Below are 15,484 nucleotides of genomic sequence, written 5' to 3' on the forward strand. Positions count from 1 at the left end.
ACAGTCTCGCACGATTTATTCAGGATCTCTATGCATTTAGTAGCATTCCTCGTCCCATCAATCCTAACCATTTCCCCAGTCGCTGCAGCTGAATAGCATCCGCATAGCACGATGATACCACCACTACACTTTACAGTAGGAATGAGGTTACCTAGCTGACGTGTAATATTTGATTTACGCCATACGAACCATTCAATCTGAGGCCAAAAACTTCCATTTTGACATTAGCGACCAAAAGACCTGCAACATTCTTACACTATGGTCGAAGTGACACTTTGCAAAATCTTTACGTGCATGGATATGTTTTAGTCAAGGCTTTTCATTTGCTGTTCCTCCATAAATACCCTTTTCTTTGAAATGCCTTACAGACTGCAGACGTCATCGCCATTTGCAGCCATCGACTTAGGAGGCTCACCCAGACTGATTGTTGACATCACAGTATTCGCCCTTACAAGTTCCACGGTCCACTGCCCTCTAAGTTTAGAGTGACCCCGCGACCTATTCAATGTTGTTGTGTTTCCACATTTGTTCCACTTTCCTATGAGAAACTACACTGAGATTGGGGTTATGCTCAGTAACTTTGATATGATCTTGTACCTATTCCAAGATTAATGCTTCTCTGGTATAATACCCCTAGGTTGTCTTGAATACTCTTTTGCTTTCATTTTCTTTTGGTCAGTTGACAATTTGCCACACTGTTTGATCTTACATAGAGAGCATGTATTCAGATAGGTAATCCTCCAATTTTCTAGATCAGCAAATTGGGTAAGTTGCTAAGGTAATAATTATCTTATACCCGAGGAAAGTTAATGTAGTAATTACAAGGGGGGAGGGAGGGGAGGAATAGACGTTACATTTGCATCCCAATTTCAGTTTTCCAATTTTCGTCAACTAGTTAACTGTTGACATGTCTTATATTTCTTTTTGGTTTTGATTTGGCATGATGCGCAGATTTGAAGGAAAAAAATACAGTAACCAGTGAATGTAGTTGAGGGGTCTGAATTCTTTTTCAATGTAAGGTATTCGTGGCGTGTTGTAGTTGTCATATTTTGCAAAACTAGCAATATTGAGAAGTTCTTTGCAGACACACAATTGGGTTTTTTTTTCTGCAGCTTCCGGTACAGACTTTTCCGCTTCGCAATAACGATGATCTTTGCGATTGAGGAGATTAACAATAACACGGAAATTCTTCCAAACGTTACGTTGGGTTACTCAATTTACGATTCTTGTGGGAAGCCTGATGTGTCCTTAAAAGCAGTCTTTGAGTTTTTAAACAGACTGGACGCAACGAAATCCAATTGTATAAGAGCTCCCATGGTTCCCGCTATCGTTGGGGATTCTAGATCGTCATTGACTTTAGGGATCGCGTCATTAATTGGTCCCTTTAGGATCCCTGTGGTAAGTCAGTTGTTTAAGTACTATTGGCTGGCTGATGCATAACATTGTGCACCTGTTTCGTAAACCTGAACAGACTTTCAGAAATAATGTCTTGAACAACTCCTGATTTGGAATAGTTGCGCAGGGTGTTTGAGAATATAAATTAAATTGTTATTTTCACTTCAATTAGGCTGCTTTCTCATGTTTTTTTTTTTGGTTCAGATACGAATGTGAATCGGAATTAGGTTTAATGTGGCCAACACAGAACAACAAATGTGCTATTTTGCTGCAGTAGTAGAGTGTAATACATAAAACAAACTATGAATTTCAATAAGACATAGTTAAAATAGAGAGTAGAACAGTGGCTAGTGTCCACATGTTGGTTCATTTTCTGTTAAAAAATGTGATGGTTGTGGGGAATTAGCTGTTTCTAAAACTTTGACTGTGTGTCTTCGGGCTGCTGTACCTCCTCCCCGATGGTAGGAAGGAGACAGGGCATGTCCTGAGTGATTGGGAACCTTTATGATGAACGCATCCTTATTTATGGGAGGCGACTTTTCCAAATGTCCTCAATGCTGGGGATGGATCTGCTGTTTACAACCTTCTGCAGCTTTTTTCGATCCAATACTGTAACCCTTCCATACCAAACGGTGATGCAACCATTTCTAATGCTCCTTACGATAGATCTTTAGAAACTTGCTTGAGTTTTTTTTTGTGATATACTAAATCTTGACAAAACTATCATCGATGAAATATATAGCCAGAGTTTAAATCGTGGGGATCCTTATGGTCTGGTCGTTTTCTGCTTTTGGAACAACCTATTGAACTACTGATCCCTCGTCGAGGTCAGGTGTGTGTTCGCTTGACTTCCTCTTCCTCATGTCTGCAAAAAATTACTTTGTCACGCTGACGTTAAGTGCAATGTTTCTGTTACGACAACACTCACCAAGCTAATACATCTCACTCATTTGCACCTCCCCGTCACCATCTGAGAATCTGCCAACAAGAGTTGCGTCATGGGCCATTTGATACATGGTGTAAAATATATGTCTAGATGGTATATTCAGGCAATTCCACCGATCATTATTACAAGGAGCAGTTATATCTATGTTTGCGTTTTTCACTAACAGTTACCAAGGGGATGGGTGATGTGGGTTGTGGAGGCTAATAAAATTGAAGTAGACATTTGGTGCCTCTCAAGGTTACTAGCACAAATTTGGAAAGGATATTATTGTGCTAAGATCACTACTTACAAGGATGATCAGACCCATATAAAATAGACCTTCGGCCTAACTCTCCCATGCCCACTGTAGATCCCATTTGCTTGCGTTTGGCCTATAGCACTCTACACCACTCCTATCCAAGCACTTATTCAAATCAGACCAGATCATTCCAGATATGCACTGCCCTTTCCCAGTCCTACTCTGGGTAAAAAAAAAGGACAGTGTGTTTTCTATCCTGTACAGGACATTCAGGATCTCACGTACGCTAAACAGGCAGGATAGAATCGGCCTCAAATAGCTATGTTTGAATGTCACATGCATGTCAGGGATTAATTAAGTTTATTTTCATGCGGTTCAAACTGGTAGTTTTTTTTTCCTTTTAATTCCGTAAATGATTTCAATCGTTTCAGTAGTTTTGAATTGTCCACTTAATCTCAAGGAATGTATAGTAAACCATCTAAAAGAATTGCTCATCGCAGACACCCACGAACACTGAAGAGAACACCAAATAATTTATCATAATAAAAGGACAGAACCGCAAAAGTCTTTTCTCCACTTTTTACACAGAAGCAGCAGCAAAGCGTCAAGCAAACTCTAAGGAAGCAACAGCTCTTGACACCTACCAAACAAGCAATAGCAAAGCCCACCGAGAGATGTCAAGATCTGCCATCCAAGAATTGAAAAAAAGATCGCCCTTCAATTCGGCGTGTTGCAGGTTCTCCCTCTTTCTAACAAGGGCCATCACAGCGAGAGAGGAGACCAACAGAGTTTCATATTTATATGAAAAGCAAAGCAACACTGGAGATTCTGGAAAGTAAAAGTGACGAAAGCCTCCAGAATTCTCAGGATTCAAAGAACGACAGTCAACGCCGGCTACACAACTCCCCACAACCCCGAACCCGACCCACTCGCGTCCGGCAGGTCTTCCGTTGTTCTTCTCCCTTTGTCCAACCACAACAATGTTTCAGTCCCTTCTTGTCTTCCATAAGCTGTTGACAAAGATTTTCAAGATTTCCTCTTTACACTTGTCTAGCGCTTTTCAAATCACTGTCAGGGCTTACCGAAGTATTTTCAATCCTGTGCAGGTGGTCTATGAAGTTACATTGCAGAGCATAAATGAACAACTGTAATTTATCGATTGTGAACTTGTCTCCCTCTAGGTTAGCTATATCGCCACGTGTGCCTGTCTGAGCAACAGACGTGAATATCCTTCCTTCTTCAGAACGATCCCAAGCGATTACTTTCAAGTGAGGGCCTTGGCTCAACTCATTAAGCATTTCGGATGGACCTGGATCGGAACAATTAGGAGCGACGATGATTATGGTAATTTTGGGATGCAGGCATTCAATGAAGAGATGGAAGAGCTGGGAATTTGCATTGCTTTCTCTGAGGCTTTTCACATATCGTACCCAAGGGAGACATTACTGCAAATTATAGACGTCATAAAGAAATCTTCAACAAAGGTAATATTAGCTTTCCTTGCACAAGCAGATATGAGTATATTACTACAAGAAGTTGTACGGCAGAATGTCACTGGTATACAATGGATAGGAAGTGAGGCTTGGATCACCGCACCGGTTCTACACCCCAAGGAGAGTAAACAGTTTGTAGTCGGTTCAATTGGAATAGCGATCCGAAAAGTGCAAATACCAGGGTTGAAAGAATTCCTCATGAACACTCACCCGTCTCTTTATCCCGGAAACACCCTGATACAAGAGTTTTGGGAAAAAGCTTTCAGTTGCAAGTTAAGGAACGCCGAAAGTAACACGGTCGACTCCAATGGGGATTCGGGGATTCGGGAATGCACAGGGAATGAATCTCTACTTACAGCCCACAACGAGTTCAGTGATGTGTCTGAATACCGAGTGACGTACAACGTATATAAATCGACGTACGCTATCGCCCACGCTCTTCATAATTTGCTCAGCTGCCAAGATGGGAATGGTCCATTTGCCGACGAGAGTTGTGCCAATATTTCAAGTTTTGAACCGTGGCAGGTAAGCACTAAATAGATTGGCACAATAAAATCGATTCTTGTCTTTAAAATTACCATATGACGCCCTTGCACCTTGGGTTTTTTGGCATCACGGCAGCTTTGCTGTCAGCGCAGCTCTATTGTAGCTCGAGGGTCGAAGCTTTAAGTTCAATTCCGGCGCCATCTGAAAAGTTTCTTTACATTCTCCAGTGACTACGCGGCGTACCTCTCGGTGTTCCAGTTTTGTTGCACAGTTCAGTGGTGACGCGTTTAGAAAGTTAGGCGGTCATTGTAAATTTTCCCCTGCTTAGGCTACTGTTTAATAGGCTGATGTTAGGATCAGTTCTGTCCCGCAACTCTAAATAAGGAAAAACCAACATCCGCTGCAGATGCTCTGCAACTGTAACTTTTTTTTGTGCATCTGTTACTGTTTTCCGTTCAACGCACTGACGTGGTGTAATAATCTATTTGGATAGCACGCAAAGCGAAGTTATATGTGACGGCAATAAACTAATTTGCCCCTTACCCTAATGTTAATGTATGACTCTGAATGGCACCTTCAAAGGCAAGTACTTAATGGATTTCTGAACATGTTTTTGCAATGAAATCTGCATATAAAAACAATAGAAAAACTGCGGTTGCTGGAGGAACTCAGCAGGTTTTGTCCTGCGTTTATGTGCCGCTTTTCAAAATTAGTACATTTACTGCCTTGCCTTTTCAATTGTCCTTCTCACACACTACCTGGACCCAAATATCTGCTGCTAGTTATAGTTCCACTCCTCTCTTCACGGTGCCCTTCGCTCCTCTATCTTTTAACGCAGTTTAAAAATCTCGACCAATTACTGCCTGTATGTCAACTATTTTCTGCCGAGTCCCTCCAGCAACATGATCATTTTTTGTATATTCAGTGAACTTGATTGAGAGATTACCTGTTCAGCTTGAAGCCAGTGACTATGCATTAATTCTCACTGCACTTTAAATTTCTGATTTAGCTTCTACATTACATGAATACAGTAAATTTCACTACAAAGATTGGAGAAAGCATCTACTTCGATAGCAACGGTGATCCGGTCCCAATATATGACATCGTAAACTGGCAGCCGACAGACAGCGGCGCTGTTACTGTAACAGTGGGACGGTATGATGGAGCGGCGCCCAAAGGACATAAATTTATATTAGACGAAGGGTTAATCATATGGACGGGAGGACAATCCACGGTAAGGTGTGTGTGCAAAGACCAAGGATGTTACCGGTGATTTTTCGGCTCAGTCGATCACACTGACGTCAGCTTATATTAAAAGCTGTGTTATCACGGGAGTGACGGATTCAAAATGAAAAAGCCAATATCCGTATAATTCTTTCTTCAGACAGTAATCACGGACTTGTTACAGCTAGAGTTGTGGTGGCAGCAAAAGTCCTTCACCTCGATTAGATTGATTCCTAGAGTGAGAGAATTGGCAGGTCGGTATTTTTTTTCCAGTTTAGAAAACATCCCGAGAGGACACAACGGCAGTGTAGCTCTTATCACCACGCGATTAGACCTCCATATATTCTGGAGATCTAAGTTCAACGGTATGCTAAATCTTCCACCTGATTAGATATTCCACCTCACTTGTCACCCATGGTTCTTTCACCCTACCATTACTTATCTTTCTCACCGGGACAAATTTGTCCCTAACATCCTGCAAGGAATCCTTAAACATCGACCAGAAGATGCCCATAGTACATTTCCCTGCAAAAACATCATCCCAATTCACACCCGCGAGCTCTAGCCTTATAGCCTCATAATTTTCCGTTCAGCAATTAAAAAATATATTGTCCTCTCTGGTTCTATCCTTTTCCATGATAATGCCAAAGACCAGGGAGCGGTGATCACTGTCCCCCAGACGTTCTTCCCACTGAGAGATCTGTGACCTGACCCGATTCGTTACCTAATACTAGATCTAGTATGGCATCCCCCTTCAGTCGGCCTGTCAACATACTGTGACAGGAATCCGTCCTGGAGACACTTAACAAACTCTGTCCCATCTAAACGCTTGGAACTAATCAGGTGCCAATCAATATTAGGGAAATTAAAGTCACTCATGATAACAACCGTGTTATTATTGCACCTTTCCAAAATCTGTCTCCCAATCTGCTCCTCGGTATCTGTGCTGCTACCAGGGTACCTATGTAATGCCCCCAATAGAGTAACTGATCGCTTCCTGTTCCTGACTTCCATTCATACTGATTCAAAAGAGGATCCTGCTACATTACCCACCCTTTCTGTAGCTGTAATGGTATCCCTGACCAGTAATGCCTCCCCTCCTCCCCTGCCACCATCCCTTTTAAAACACTGAAATCCAGGATTATTGAGAATCCATTCCTGCCCTGGTGTCAGCCAAGACTGTGTAATGGTCACAACATCATAATTCCATGTATGTATCCAAGCTCTTCGTTCATCACCTTTGTTCTTCATGCTTCTTGCATGGAAGTGCACAGACTTTGCCCTTCTACCTTACTACATTTTCACCGATTTTTTTTTTTTTTTTGCTTCTCTTTCCCCAAAGCCTCTCTATATTTTAGATCTGATTTTACTCCATGTGCTTCTTTCACTGCTCTATCGCTCCTGGTCTCACCCCCCTGAAAATTAGTTCAACCCCCCCCCCACCCCGGAACCATTCTAGCAAACGCACCTGCAAGGATATTGCTCCCCCTCGAGTTCAGGTGCAACCCATCCAATCTGTAAATGTCCCACATTCCCCAGCAGAGATCCCAATGATCCAAAAGTCTGAAACCCTGCCCCTTGCACCAAATCTTCAGCCACGAATTCAACTGCCATCTCCTCCAGTTCTACACATCACTATCACGTAGCAATGTCAGCAAACCTGATAACGCCACCCTTAAGGTCCTGTTCTTCAGCCTTCTGCCTAGTTCCAGAAACTCACACTGCAGGACCTCATCCCTCTTCCTGCCTATGTCTTTGGTACGAACATGTTTCACAACTTCTGGTTGTTTTCACTCTCGCACCAGGATGTCATGCACTCGGTCAGAGACTTCCCAGATCCTGGCACCCGGAAGACAACAAACCATACGGGTGTCCTTCTCACATCCACAAAATCTCCTGTCTGCTCCCCTGACTATAGAGTCTCCAATAACAACAGCTCTCCTCTTCTCCGTCCCACCCTTCTTCACCACAAGGTCAGACTCAGGGCCAAAGGCCCTGCCACCGTGGCTCACACCTGGTCTGTCGTCGGCACCAACAGTATCCAGGACAGTAAACCTATTATTCAGGGAAATGGCTACAGGGGTGCTCTGCACTACCTGTCTATTCAGCTTCGCATTCCCCCATCTGACTGTCACCCAATGACCTGCTTCCGGCAGCCTAGGTATGACTACCTCCCTGTAGCTCTCATCAATGGCTGCATTATTCTCCCTTATGAGTCGAAGGTCATCCAGCTGCTGCTCCAGATTCCTCATACGGTCTTCGAGATCGCCCAGCCGCATTAACTTCTGGCAGATGTGGCTCTTCGGGAGAGCAGAGATCCCTCAAGATTGCCACATCTCACAGGAGACGCACATCACCGTCTCCGGAGGCATTGTAAAGACTAACTGGGTAAAAAACTCGTCCTCCCCCTCTTCTCGTCGAAGCCTCTCCAGTCAAAGCCTCAAATTTTCACTCCTTCCCTGGCCCACTCACTCACTGGCCTTTTTTCACAGACCGTTCGGTTTGAGCTACACCTCTATTTCCCAAAGCATCCCCTTCTACTTTGGTGAGGCCTAACGTAAATTTGAGCAGCTCCCAAAAGCGTCATTTCTCGGTGGCTTCTTCTTTCGCTACGATGAGGGTTAAGGTACAACACCTCATATTCTGTCTAATTGGCCTGAAGCCGAATGGCACGAACATCAATTTCTCCTCCTGGTAATGCTTTCACTTCCTGTTCTCTCTTTCTGTTTTCCCAATCCTTATGCCTAATCTCTCTCACCTACCTATCACCTCCCCTTATGCCCATGCTTTCAACTTTTCCCCCATTGTGCATTATGCTGTCCTACCATATTCTTCTTCTCTAGTCCTTTACATTTCCCACCAATCTAGCTTCACCTGTCTGGTGTCTCCCCATTATTTTTATTTCCATTTCCGAAGAGACATCGGTGCCCGAAACACCGACTATTTATACAGATTGCATAGATGCTGCCGGATCTGTTGAGTTCCTCCAGCATTCCCTTTGTTGTCCTGAGAACCTGACTTGTAGTGTTCTTTAAAGTAAGTCCATGGGTTGTGGAATGAATTCATATTTGGTTGAGTAAACCATTTCCTCCTACTTCGACTTGTAATGGCCAGGTCCCGTGTTTAAACTCTCCATAGGTTCCACGAGCGGTTTGCTCTGAAAGCTGTGATCCCGGCACACGAAAAGCTCTCAGAAAAGGACAACCTAAGTGTTGCTATGATTGCATACAATGCCCCCAAGGAGAAGTTAGCAACACCACCGGTAAGTTATCTCCTGGAACTTCCATCAGTAAATGCTAGGACAATAGCATTTTGAAATATGGACTTGTGCCCCTCCGTGTACAATATTAATTTGTTTCGTTTTAGATTCAACCGGTTGCCTTAAATGCCCACCAGAGTACAAGTCCAATGAGAAACGAATTGAGTGCATACCAAAAGAGATTGAATTTCTTTCATTTATTGAAAGCATGGGGATTATCCTGGTGACGCTGGCATTGGTCGGATTCTGTATTACAATGCTGGTATTTGCAACGTTCTATACTCATAGAGAGACGCCGATTGTTAAAGCTAATAACTCAGAACTAAGTTTCCTTCTTCTTGTTGCTTTAATGCTTTGCTTTCTCTGTTCAGTTACATTCATCGGAGAACCGTCAGTATGGTCTTGCAAACTTCGTCACACGTCATTCGGTATTATATTTGTTCTCTGTGTGTCTTGTGTTTTGGGTAAAACGATTGTTGTTGTCTTGGCCTTCAAAGCAACTCTACCCAACAGTTATATAATGAAGTGGTTTGGCCCAACCCAACAGCGACTGACTGTCTTGAGCCTGACTTCGCTACAATGCTTAATATGTACCGTCTGGCTCGCTACGTCGCCGCCATACCCTCGGAAGAGTACTGAACATTTTACCGATATAATATTTTTTGAATGCAACCTTGGGTCTGAACTTGCCTATTACTGCGTACTGGGTTACATTGGATTTCTATCCTGTGTGTGCTTTGTGGTCGCCTTTCTAGTTCGACAACTTCCTGATAACTTCAACGAAGCGAAACACATCACATTTAGCATGCTTATCTTTTGTGCAGTTTGGATTACCTTCATCCCGGCCTACGTGAGTTCTCCTGGGAAGTACACAGTGGCGGTGGAGGTGTTTGCCATTTTAGCGTCTGGTTATGCGTTGTTGTTCTGTATTTTTGCTCCTAAATGTTACATTATACTCTTTAAGCGTGAACAGAACACAAAGAGACATGTCCTGGGCAAGATGCCTAGCGGAAATATTGAATGATAAATATGGAAGTAGCTATATTGTGTTGTTGAGTGGTTACTTGCTTAAATTGTCAGGTGCATTGTTTTCATAAATTTTATAAGGCTCCCTTAATATCAAAGGAATGCTCGTTGGTTTAACCATATAGAACATAAAACACTACAGCTCTGGAATGGGCCGTTTAGACCACAATGTTGTGCCGAACAAATTAAGTTAGTTATCAGATAGCTAACTAAACTAATCTCTTCTGCGTAAACAATATCCTTTCAGTTTGCTGACATGCGTGCGCCTATGTAAACATCACCTTTCTAATCTTTCTGCCTCTACCACAATCCCAAGCAACGCATTACAGACACGCACCGCTGTGTGTAAAAAACTTGATCCTGGGACAACGTCTGACGCGCACGTGGATACTGGTTCGTTGATTACTGTGTCTAAAGTGGAATTCTATATTAATAAAGAACAAGCTAAAAATATAGCAAGCGCTAAACTGGTCATAAGTGTGCCAGAGGCATTGACACCAGAGTGGAAATTGTTGACCCAAGCACTAACTCAAATAACATCCCACCAACGTTAACATTATAGAAATGTTAATATAGCCATAGTAACAAATAATTCCATAGAATCCCTCAAAGCTGGACTACTGAAACAGATTTATCCACCGGTTGAATGAACAGTCTTCACACAGTCTAAGTGCTTCACGGTCTCTGGCACACTGGGACCACTCTTTTCTGAACTCTCTGCTCACCACCTTCTAATGAAAAATCCTAAATACACCATCCAACCTGCAGACACAGGCGAAAATGTTGCATTCTGGAGGACTGAGTCCTACTTTAAAGAGACTAGCGGTAGTTCTTGGGCGCTTCTTCCTACCCCTGGACTGAAACCCCATCCGCAAACGTTAGATCAACGTCTCCCATACCAGTAGAGATCCCATCAATTCTGTAGCTCTGACTTCCAAATTCACCAAGCTGATCAGTACTCAGTCCTGCACCTCTCTTTTCGCACTGCCCACTTTGAAGTCTTTTGATACAAACATCCCCTGCAGGTCCATTGTCTCTTTCTTCTCCTTCTTCACTGAGCTTAGCTTGCTATCTTATTTCTTCACCCGCAAATCCAGTCGATTCCCTCGCCCATCCGGCACTCAGAGCCAGTAATTAAAGCTCCTGACGGTAGCATGTACGAGAATCTATCTGGGGCAAGAAGACCATCGTAAATAAGACATGATCGCATTTTTTTAGAGCTATGTCTAGATTCGGCGTGCCATATAAAGCTGACGAACTGTTACAGATATGCATTGAAGAATGTCGTCACTGGTTGCAACATCGTCTGGAATGGAAACACTTATGACCAGGACAGGATTTTTCATATTTTTCCACCTTCAAGGTGTCTGCAATTCTTATTCTCCGATTTGTTACTTACATTTTTTAAAGCAGGATTTGTCTTTTTTATTTACACATTGGTAGTTCGACAGTTCTTGCTTTCAAGTAAATACCTGCAGGAAAATGAATCTCCTTGTAGTATAAGCTGCCATGTACGTACCTGGATATTAAATTTAGTTGAACTTTGAACTTTCAAGGCCGCATGGCCAAAGGCACTTCAACAACCTTCAATTCCCCTGTTCCTCATCATTTACTTTCTGCATGGAAGTCCAGTATTCATTTATTATCCTTTTAGAGATCTCCCAGGCCACTCTACCTATTTCTGGGACACAGACTCAACCGGCTCCCCAGCACAAACGTCCTTATTAACGTAGCAGCTCTCAGGAACATGGTGAAAACTCTGCAAACGTACATAAACCCAGATATGAAAGTTTCGCTTGTTACGTGAAGCAAACCATAGGTGCACTTGTGCCATGCTTGTTAGTGCCATCTTCGTAGCTACCAGCTTCAACCACGCTCACAAATTCTCTGGATCTATATCTCTCCACTCTATGCCTATTCTTGATCTCACTAATCCCTAATGAAGACTCATCGATTCACACAGACAGCTTGGTGACAAATTCAACTCCCTCTCATTTTAAGGATTAATTCCTTTTCCTTAGTTATTACATGTTCAAACCTCAATGTGAATATTTTATTAAACAACATTTCTATCACCAGATTCATTGTCTTGCGGTCATACTCAAGAAATCCGTAGAATAATACTAATAATCCACTACATCTACCAGAAATATATCTACAAGGGCTTTGTTGTTTTCATACTAGGTCATAATGTAGTCAGACAACATATTTACTACTACACATCTATAAACGATTGCCAAAGTTGTAGGTGTCCTTAAGACCATAAGACATAGGAGCAGGATTAGATCACCAGCCAATCGAGTCTGTTCCCACATTCCATTATGACTGATGCCAGATCGCCCTCAATCCCATACACCTGTCTTCTTGACAAATCCTAGATTCCCTGACTGATCAGAAATCTATAAAATTCCTCCGTAAATATACCCAGGGACCTAGTACCCTCCACATTCTTTGGCAGAACATTACAAGATTCAACACACTTCGGCTAAAAAAAAAGCCTTCTTACTTCCTTCCTAAAAGATTGTCCTTCTAGATCTGGACACCCTCACCTGAGGGAGCATCCTCTCCACATTCACCTAATTCAGTGCTTTCAACATTCTGCTAAATTTCAGTGAGAGCAGGTCCAAACGTTCCAAAAGCTCCACATGTGTGAAATCCTTCATTACTAGAATCATCCTCCTGATCCTTCTATGGAGTCTCTCCAATGGCAACATGTCCTTTCTGAAATAGGAGCCCCAGAACTATTGGTCATACTCCCTGCGGCATAAGAAGTTCCTTATAAAGCCTCAGAAGTATCACCTTGCTTTTATTTTCTATTACCCTTGACTAAAAGTCAACATTGCATTTTCTTTTTTTCCCCCCCACGGATTTAACATCTAAATTAGAGTTCTGGGAGTCTTGTATGAGACTACACCTCTGATGTTTGAAACTTCTCCCTATTTAGATAATAGTCTACATTGGCGTTCCTTTTGCCAAAAATTGTACATTTCCCAACAATGTACTCCTTCTACCACTTTTTTAAGATTCTGCATGGAGGTTTTAGATCCTTAATGGCCCGCAGGGATCTTTCCAGGGACCGCTCTTCTTTGTGTTTTTTTTTAACATAAATGACCTAGATCATAAATTGGAATGCTGGTTTGTTAAGTTTGCTGATAACATAATGGCTGTGGCGCTGGTGTGTTGTCAATAGTTTGTATGGTTATCAAAGATTACAGTGGGACATCAACAGAATTCAGAACTGGGCTAAGAAGTCGCAGATTGGTATCAACCCAGAAAAATGCTAAGTGGTTCATTTTGTGTGGGTTAATTTTGACGACGGAATATAGTATTGATGGTAAGAGTGAGGAATATCAGAGAGATCTTGGGGTGTGTTCTTGGGACGTTGACGGTGTTCGTAAGGTGAATAATGTGCAGGCGCTCATTAACCGTAGGATTGAATTCAAGAGCCATGAGTTAGAATAGAAACTAGAAAAACTACAACACAATAGAGTCCTTTCGGCCCACAGAGAGTTGCCGAACATGCCCTTAATGTTACAGCTGTGAGTATTGCTACAAGCAGACCCCACTTGTAGTACTGTCTTCAGTTCCGGTCACCTTACTACTGCAAGGATGTGGATACGATAGAATGAATCCAAAGAAGATTTATAAGGATGTTGCCTAGATGGGAGAGCATGCCTTATGTAACTCGGTAGAGTAAACTTGGCCTTTTCTCCTTTGAGAGACGAAGGATGAGAGGTGACCTGACGGAGATGTATAAGATGATGAGAGGCATTGATCGCGTGGAGAGTCAGAGTATTTTTCCTAGGGCTGAAATGGCTAACACAAGGGCGCAAAGATTTTCTATGGAAGTAGATACGGGAGAAGATATCAGGGTACGCTTTTCACACAGAGAGTTGTTGGTGCGTGGATTGCAGCCAGATAGGAAAGTCCCCTTTAGTCCAACTCGTTACTTCCTGCCTGACAGCCATTAATCTATTCATGCCAGCATCTTTCCTCTAAAACCCTAGGATTTTATCTTGCTAAGGAGCCTTATGTTTGGCAGCTTATGAAATGCCTTCTGGAAGTCCAAGTACAAGACATCCATTGCCTCCCTTTTTTCCAGCCGGCTTGTTACAGCTTCGAAGAATTCTAATTGATCTGTCAGTCAAGATTTTCCATTGCAGACTTTAACTAATGTTAACATTAGTCTCCAAATACCCCAAAAATTCGTCCATGATAATGAACTCCAACACTTTCCAAACCACAGAGGTTCAGCCAACTCGCCTAAAATATCCTTTGTTTTGGCTTCCCTCCTTTCCTGAGGAGTGGAGTGATATTTGGTCTCAGAGACCATGGCTGAATCAAACGATTCTTTTTTTTTTTAACTTTTTTTACTGCATTTTTAAATGGTTACAAAGTATGAAAAAAAACAATATATATAACCCTTACCCCCTCCCCTTAACCCCTCCCCCCTAACTGCATTCTTGTAACATCATGACACAAGTATACGTTGTGTCTTTAGCAACAATTTTCAGGCCACCGGGTTGTAATCCATCTGCTCAAGGTGATTTGTTCACCTTAAGACCTTTGAGTTGATCTGTCATATTTTATTTTGTGATAGCAATGACACTCACCCCTGCTCGTTGACACTGATGTGCCTCTGGCACTCTGCTAGAGTCTGCCACAATGAGCCATGATGCCAGGTACGCATTAAATTCATCTGTCACTTCTTTGTCCCTCACTACTCTCTCACCCGTATCATTTTCAGTGCACTAATATCAACGCCGACCTCCTTTTTTTCCTCTTCATATAACTGAAAATAAATAGTATCGCACTTTATGCTTGTTATGCCGAAAATCCGCAAACTCCAAAGGAAGTAGAGACGTATCGACGGTTTCTTTGTACCTGTACTGACGTGCCGTTAACATAATAACACCGCGGAATTTAAATTTGCTAACCCCACCCACCTCTGATACTCCGATGCGGATTGATTCAAGGTCCTCTTGATTCGTTCTCCGGAATTCTATAATGACTTCCTTCGTCATGCTGACATTGAGTAAGTGGACGTTATCGTATTACTGAGCTAGATTTATCTGACTATTTGTGTGAAAATGCACTATTCACAATGCCTTTGCTTTCCTCGTTCTCCTCCTCTGCTAAGATGGGGCTAAATTAAGGGATCATAACCAAATTACCACCGTTAGTTGTCTATAGCCCACAAGCGTTAACACTAAAATCTCCAGTTTCTGGTGGACTACCCACTTTCTGTGCATTCTCATTCGCATTCTTACTGATCTACCCAACACCATTATACTGTCTTGCTTTCCTCCTTTATCCAGTCCATCTTTCCAACACCCACATACAGGAACCTCTATTCCTGTTTCCCCACCGTCCCCAACTGCTCTACCCCACCTCTCTCCTTGAATCTATTAACCGCC

At 42.5% G+C, this 15,484-nt stretch overlaps 1 protein-coding gene across 1 annotated transcript; it reads left to right on the forward strand.

The window, feature by feature from the left end:
• The first annotated feature begins 1,113 nt into the window (after positions 1 to 1,113).
• On the forward strand, positions 1,114 to 10,065 carry LOC132403257 (extracellular calcium-sensing receptor-like). The gene is made up of 5 exons (XM_059986688.1): positions 1,114 to 1,398; positions 3,761 to 4,597; positions 5,568 to 5,792; positions 8,921 to 9,044; positions 9,149 to 10,065. Exons 1-5 carry the CDS (start codon positions 1,147 to 1,149, stop codon positions 10,063 to 10,065), a joined length of 2,355 nt encoding a protein of 784 aa, XP_059842671.1. The 5' UTR covers positions 1,114 to 1,146.
• The last annotated feature ends 5,419 nt before the right edge of the window (positions 10,066 to 15,484 follow it).

This window comes from Hypanus sabinus, chromosome 2, assembly GCF_030144855.1.
Source record: "Hypanus sabinus isolate sHypSab1 chromosome 2, sHypSab1.hap1, whole genome shotgun sequence".
Classification (NCBI taxonomy): Eukaryota; Metazoa; Chordata; class Chondrichthyes; order Myliobatiformes; family Dasyatidae; genus Hypanus; species Hypanus sabinus.

Excerpts from the sequence above, each read along its gene's own strand:
- LOC132403257 (XM_059986688.1), top strand. The coding sequence starts at position 1,147 with ATGATCTTTGCGATTGAGGAGATTAACAATAACACGGAAATTCTTCCA. Across the intron at positions 1,399-3,760 it reads GTCCCTTTAGGATCCCTGTG|GTTAGCTATATCGCCACGTG; the intron begins GTAAGTCAGTTG and ends GTCTCCCTCTAG. Across the intron at positions 5,793-8,920 it reads GGACGGGAGGACAATCCACG|GTTCCACGAGCGGTTTGCTC; the intron begins GTAAGGTGTGTG and ends AACTCTCCATAG.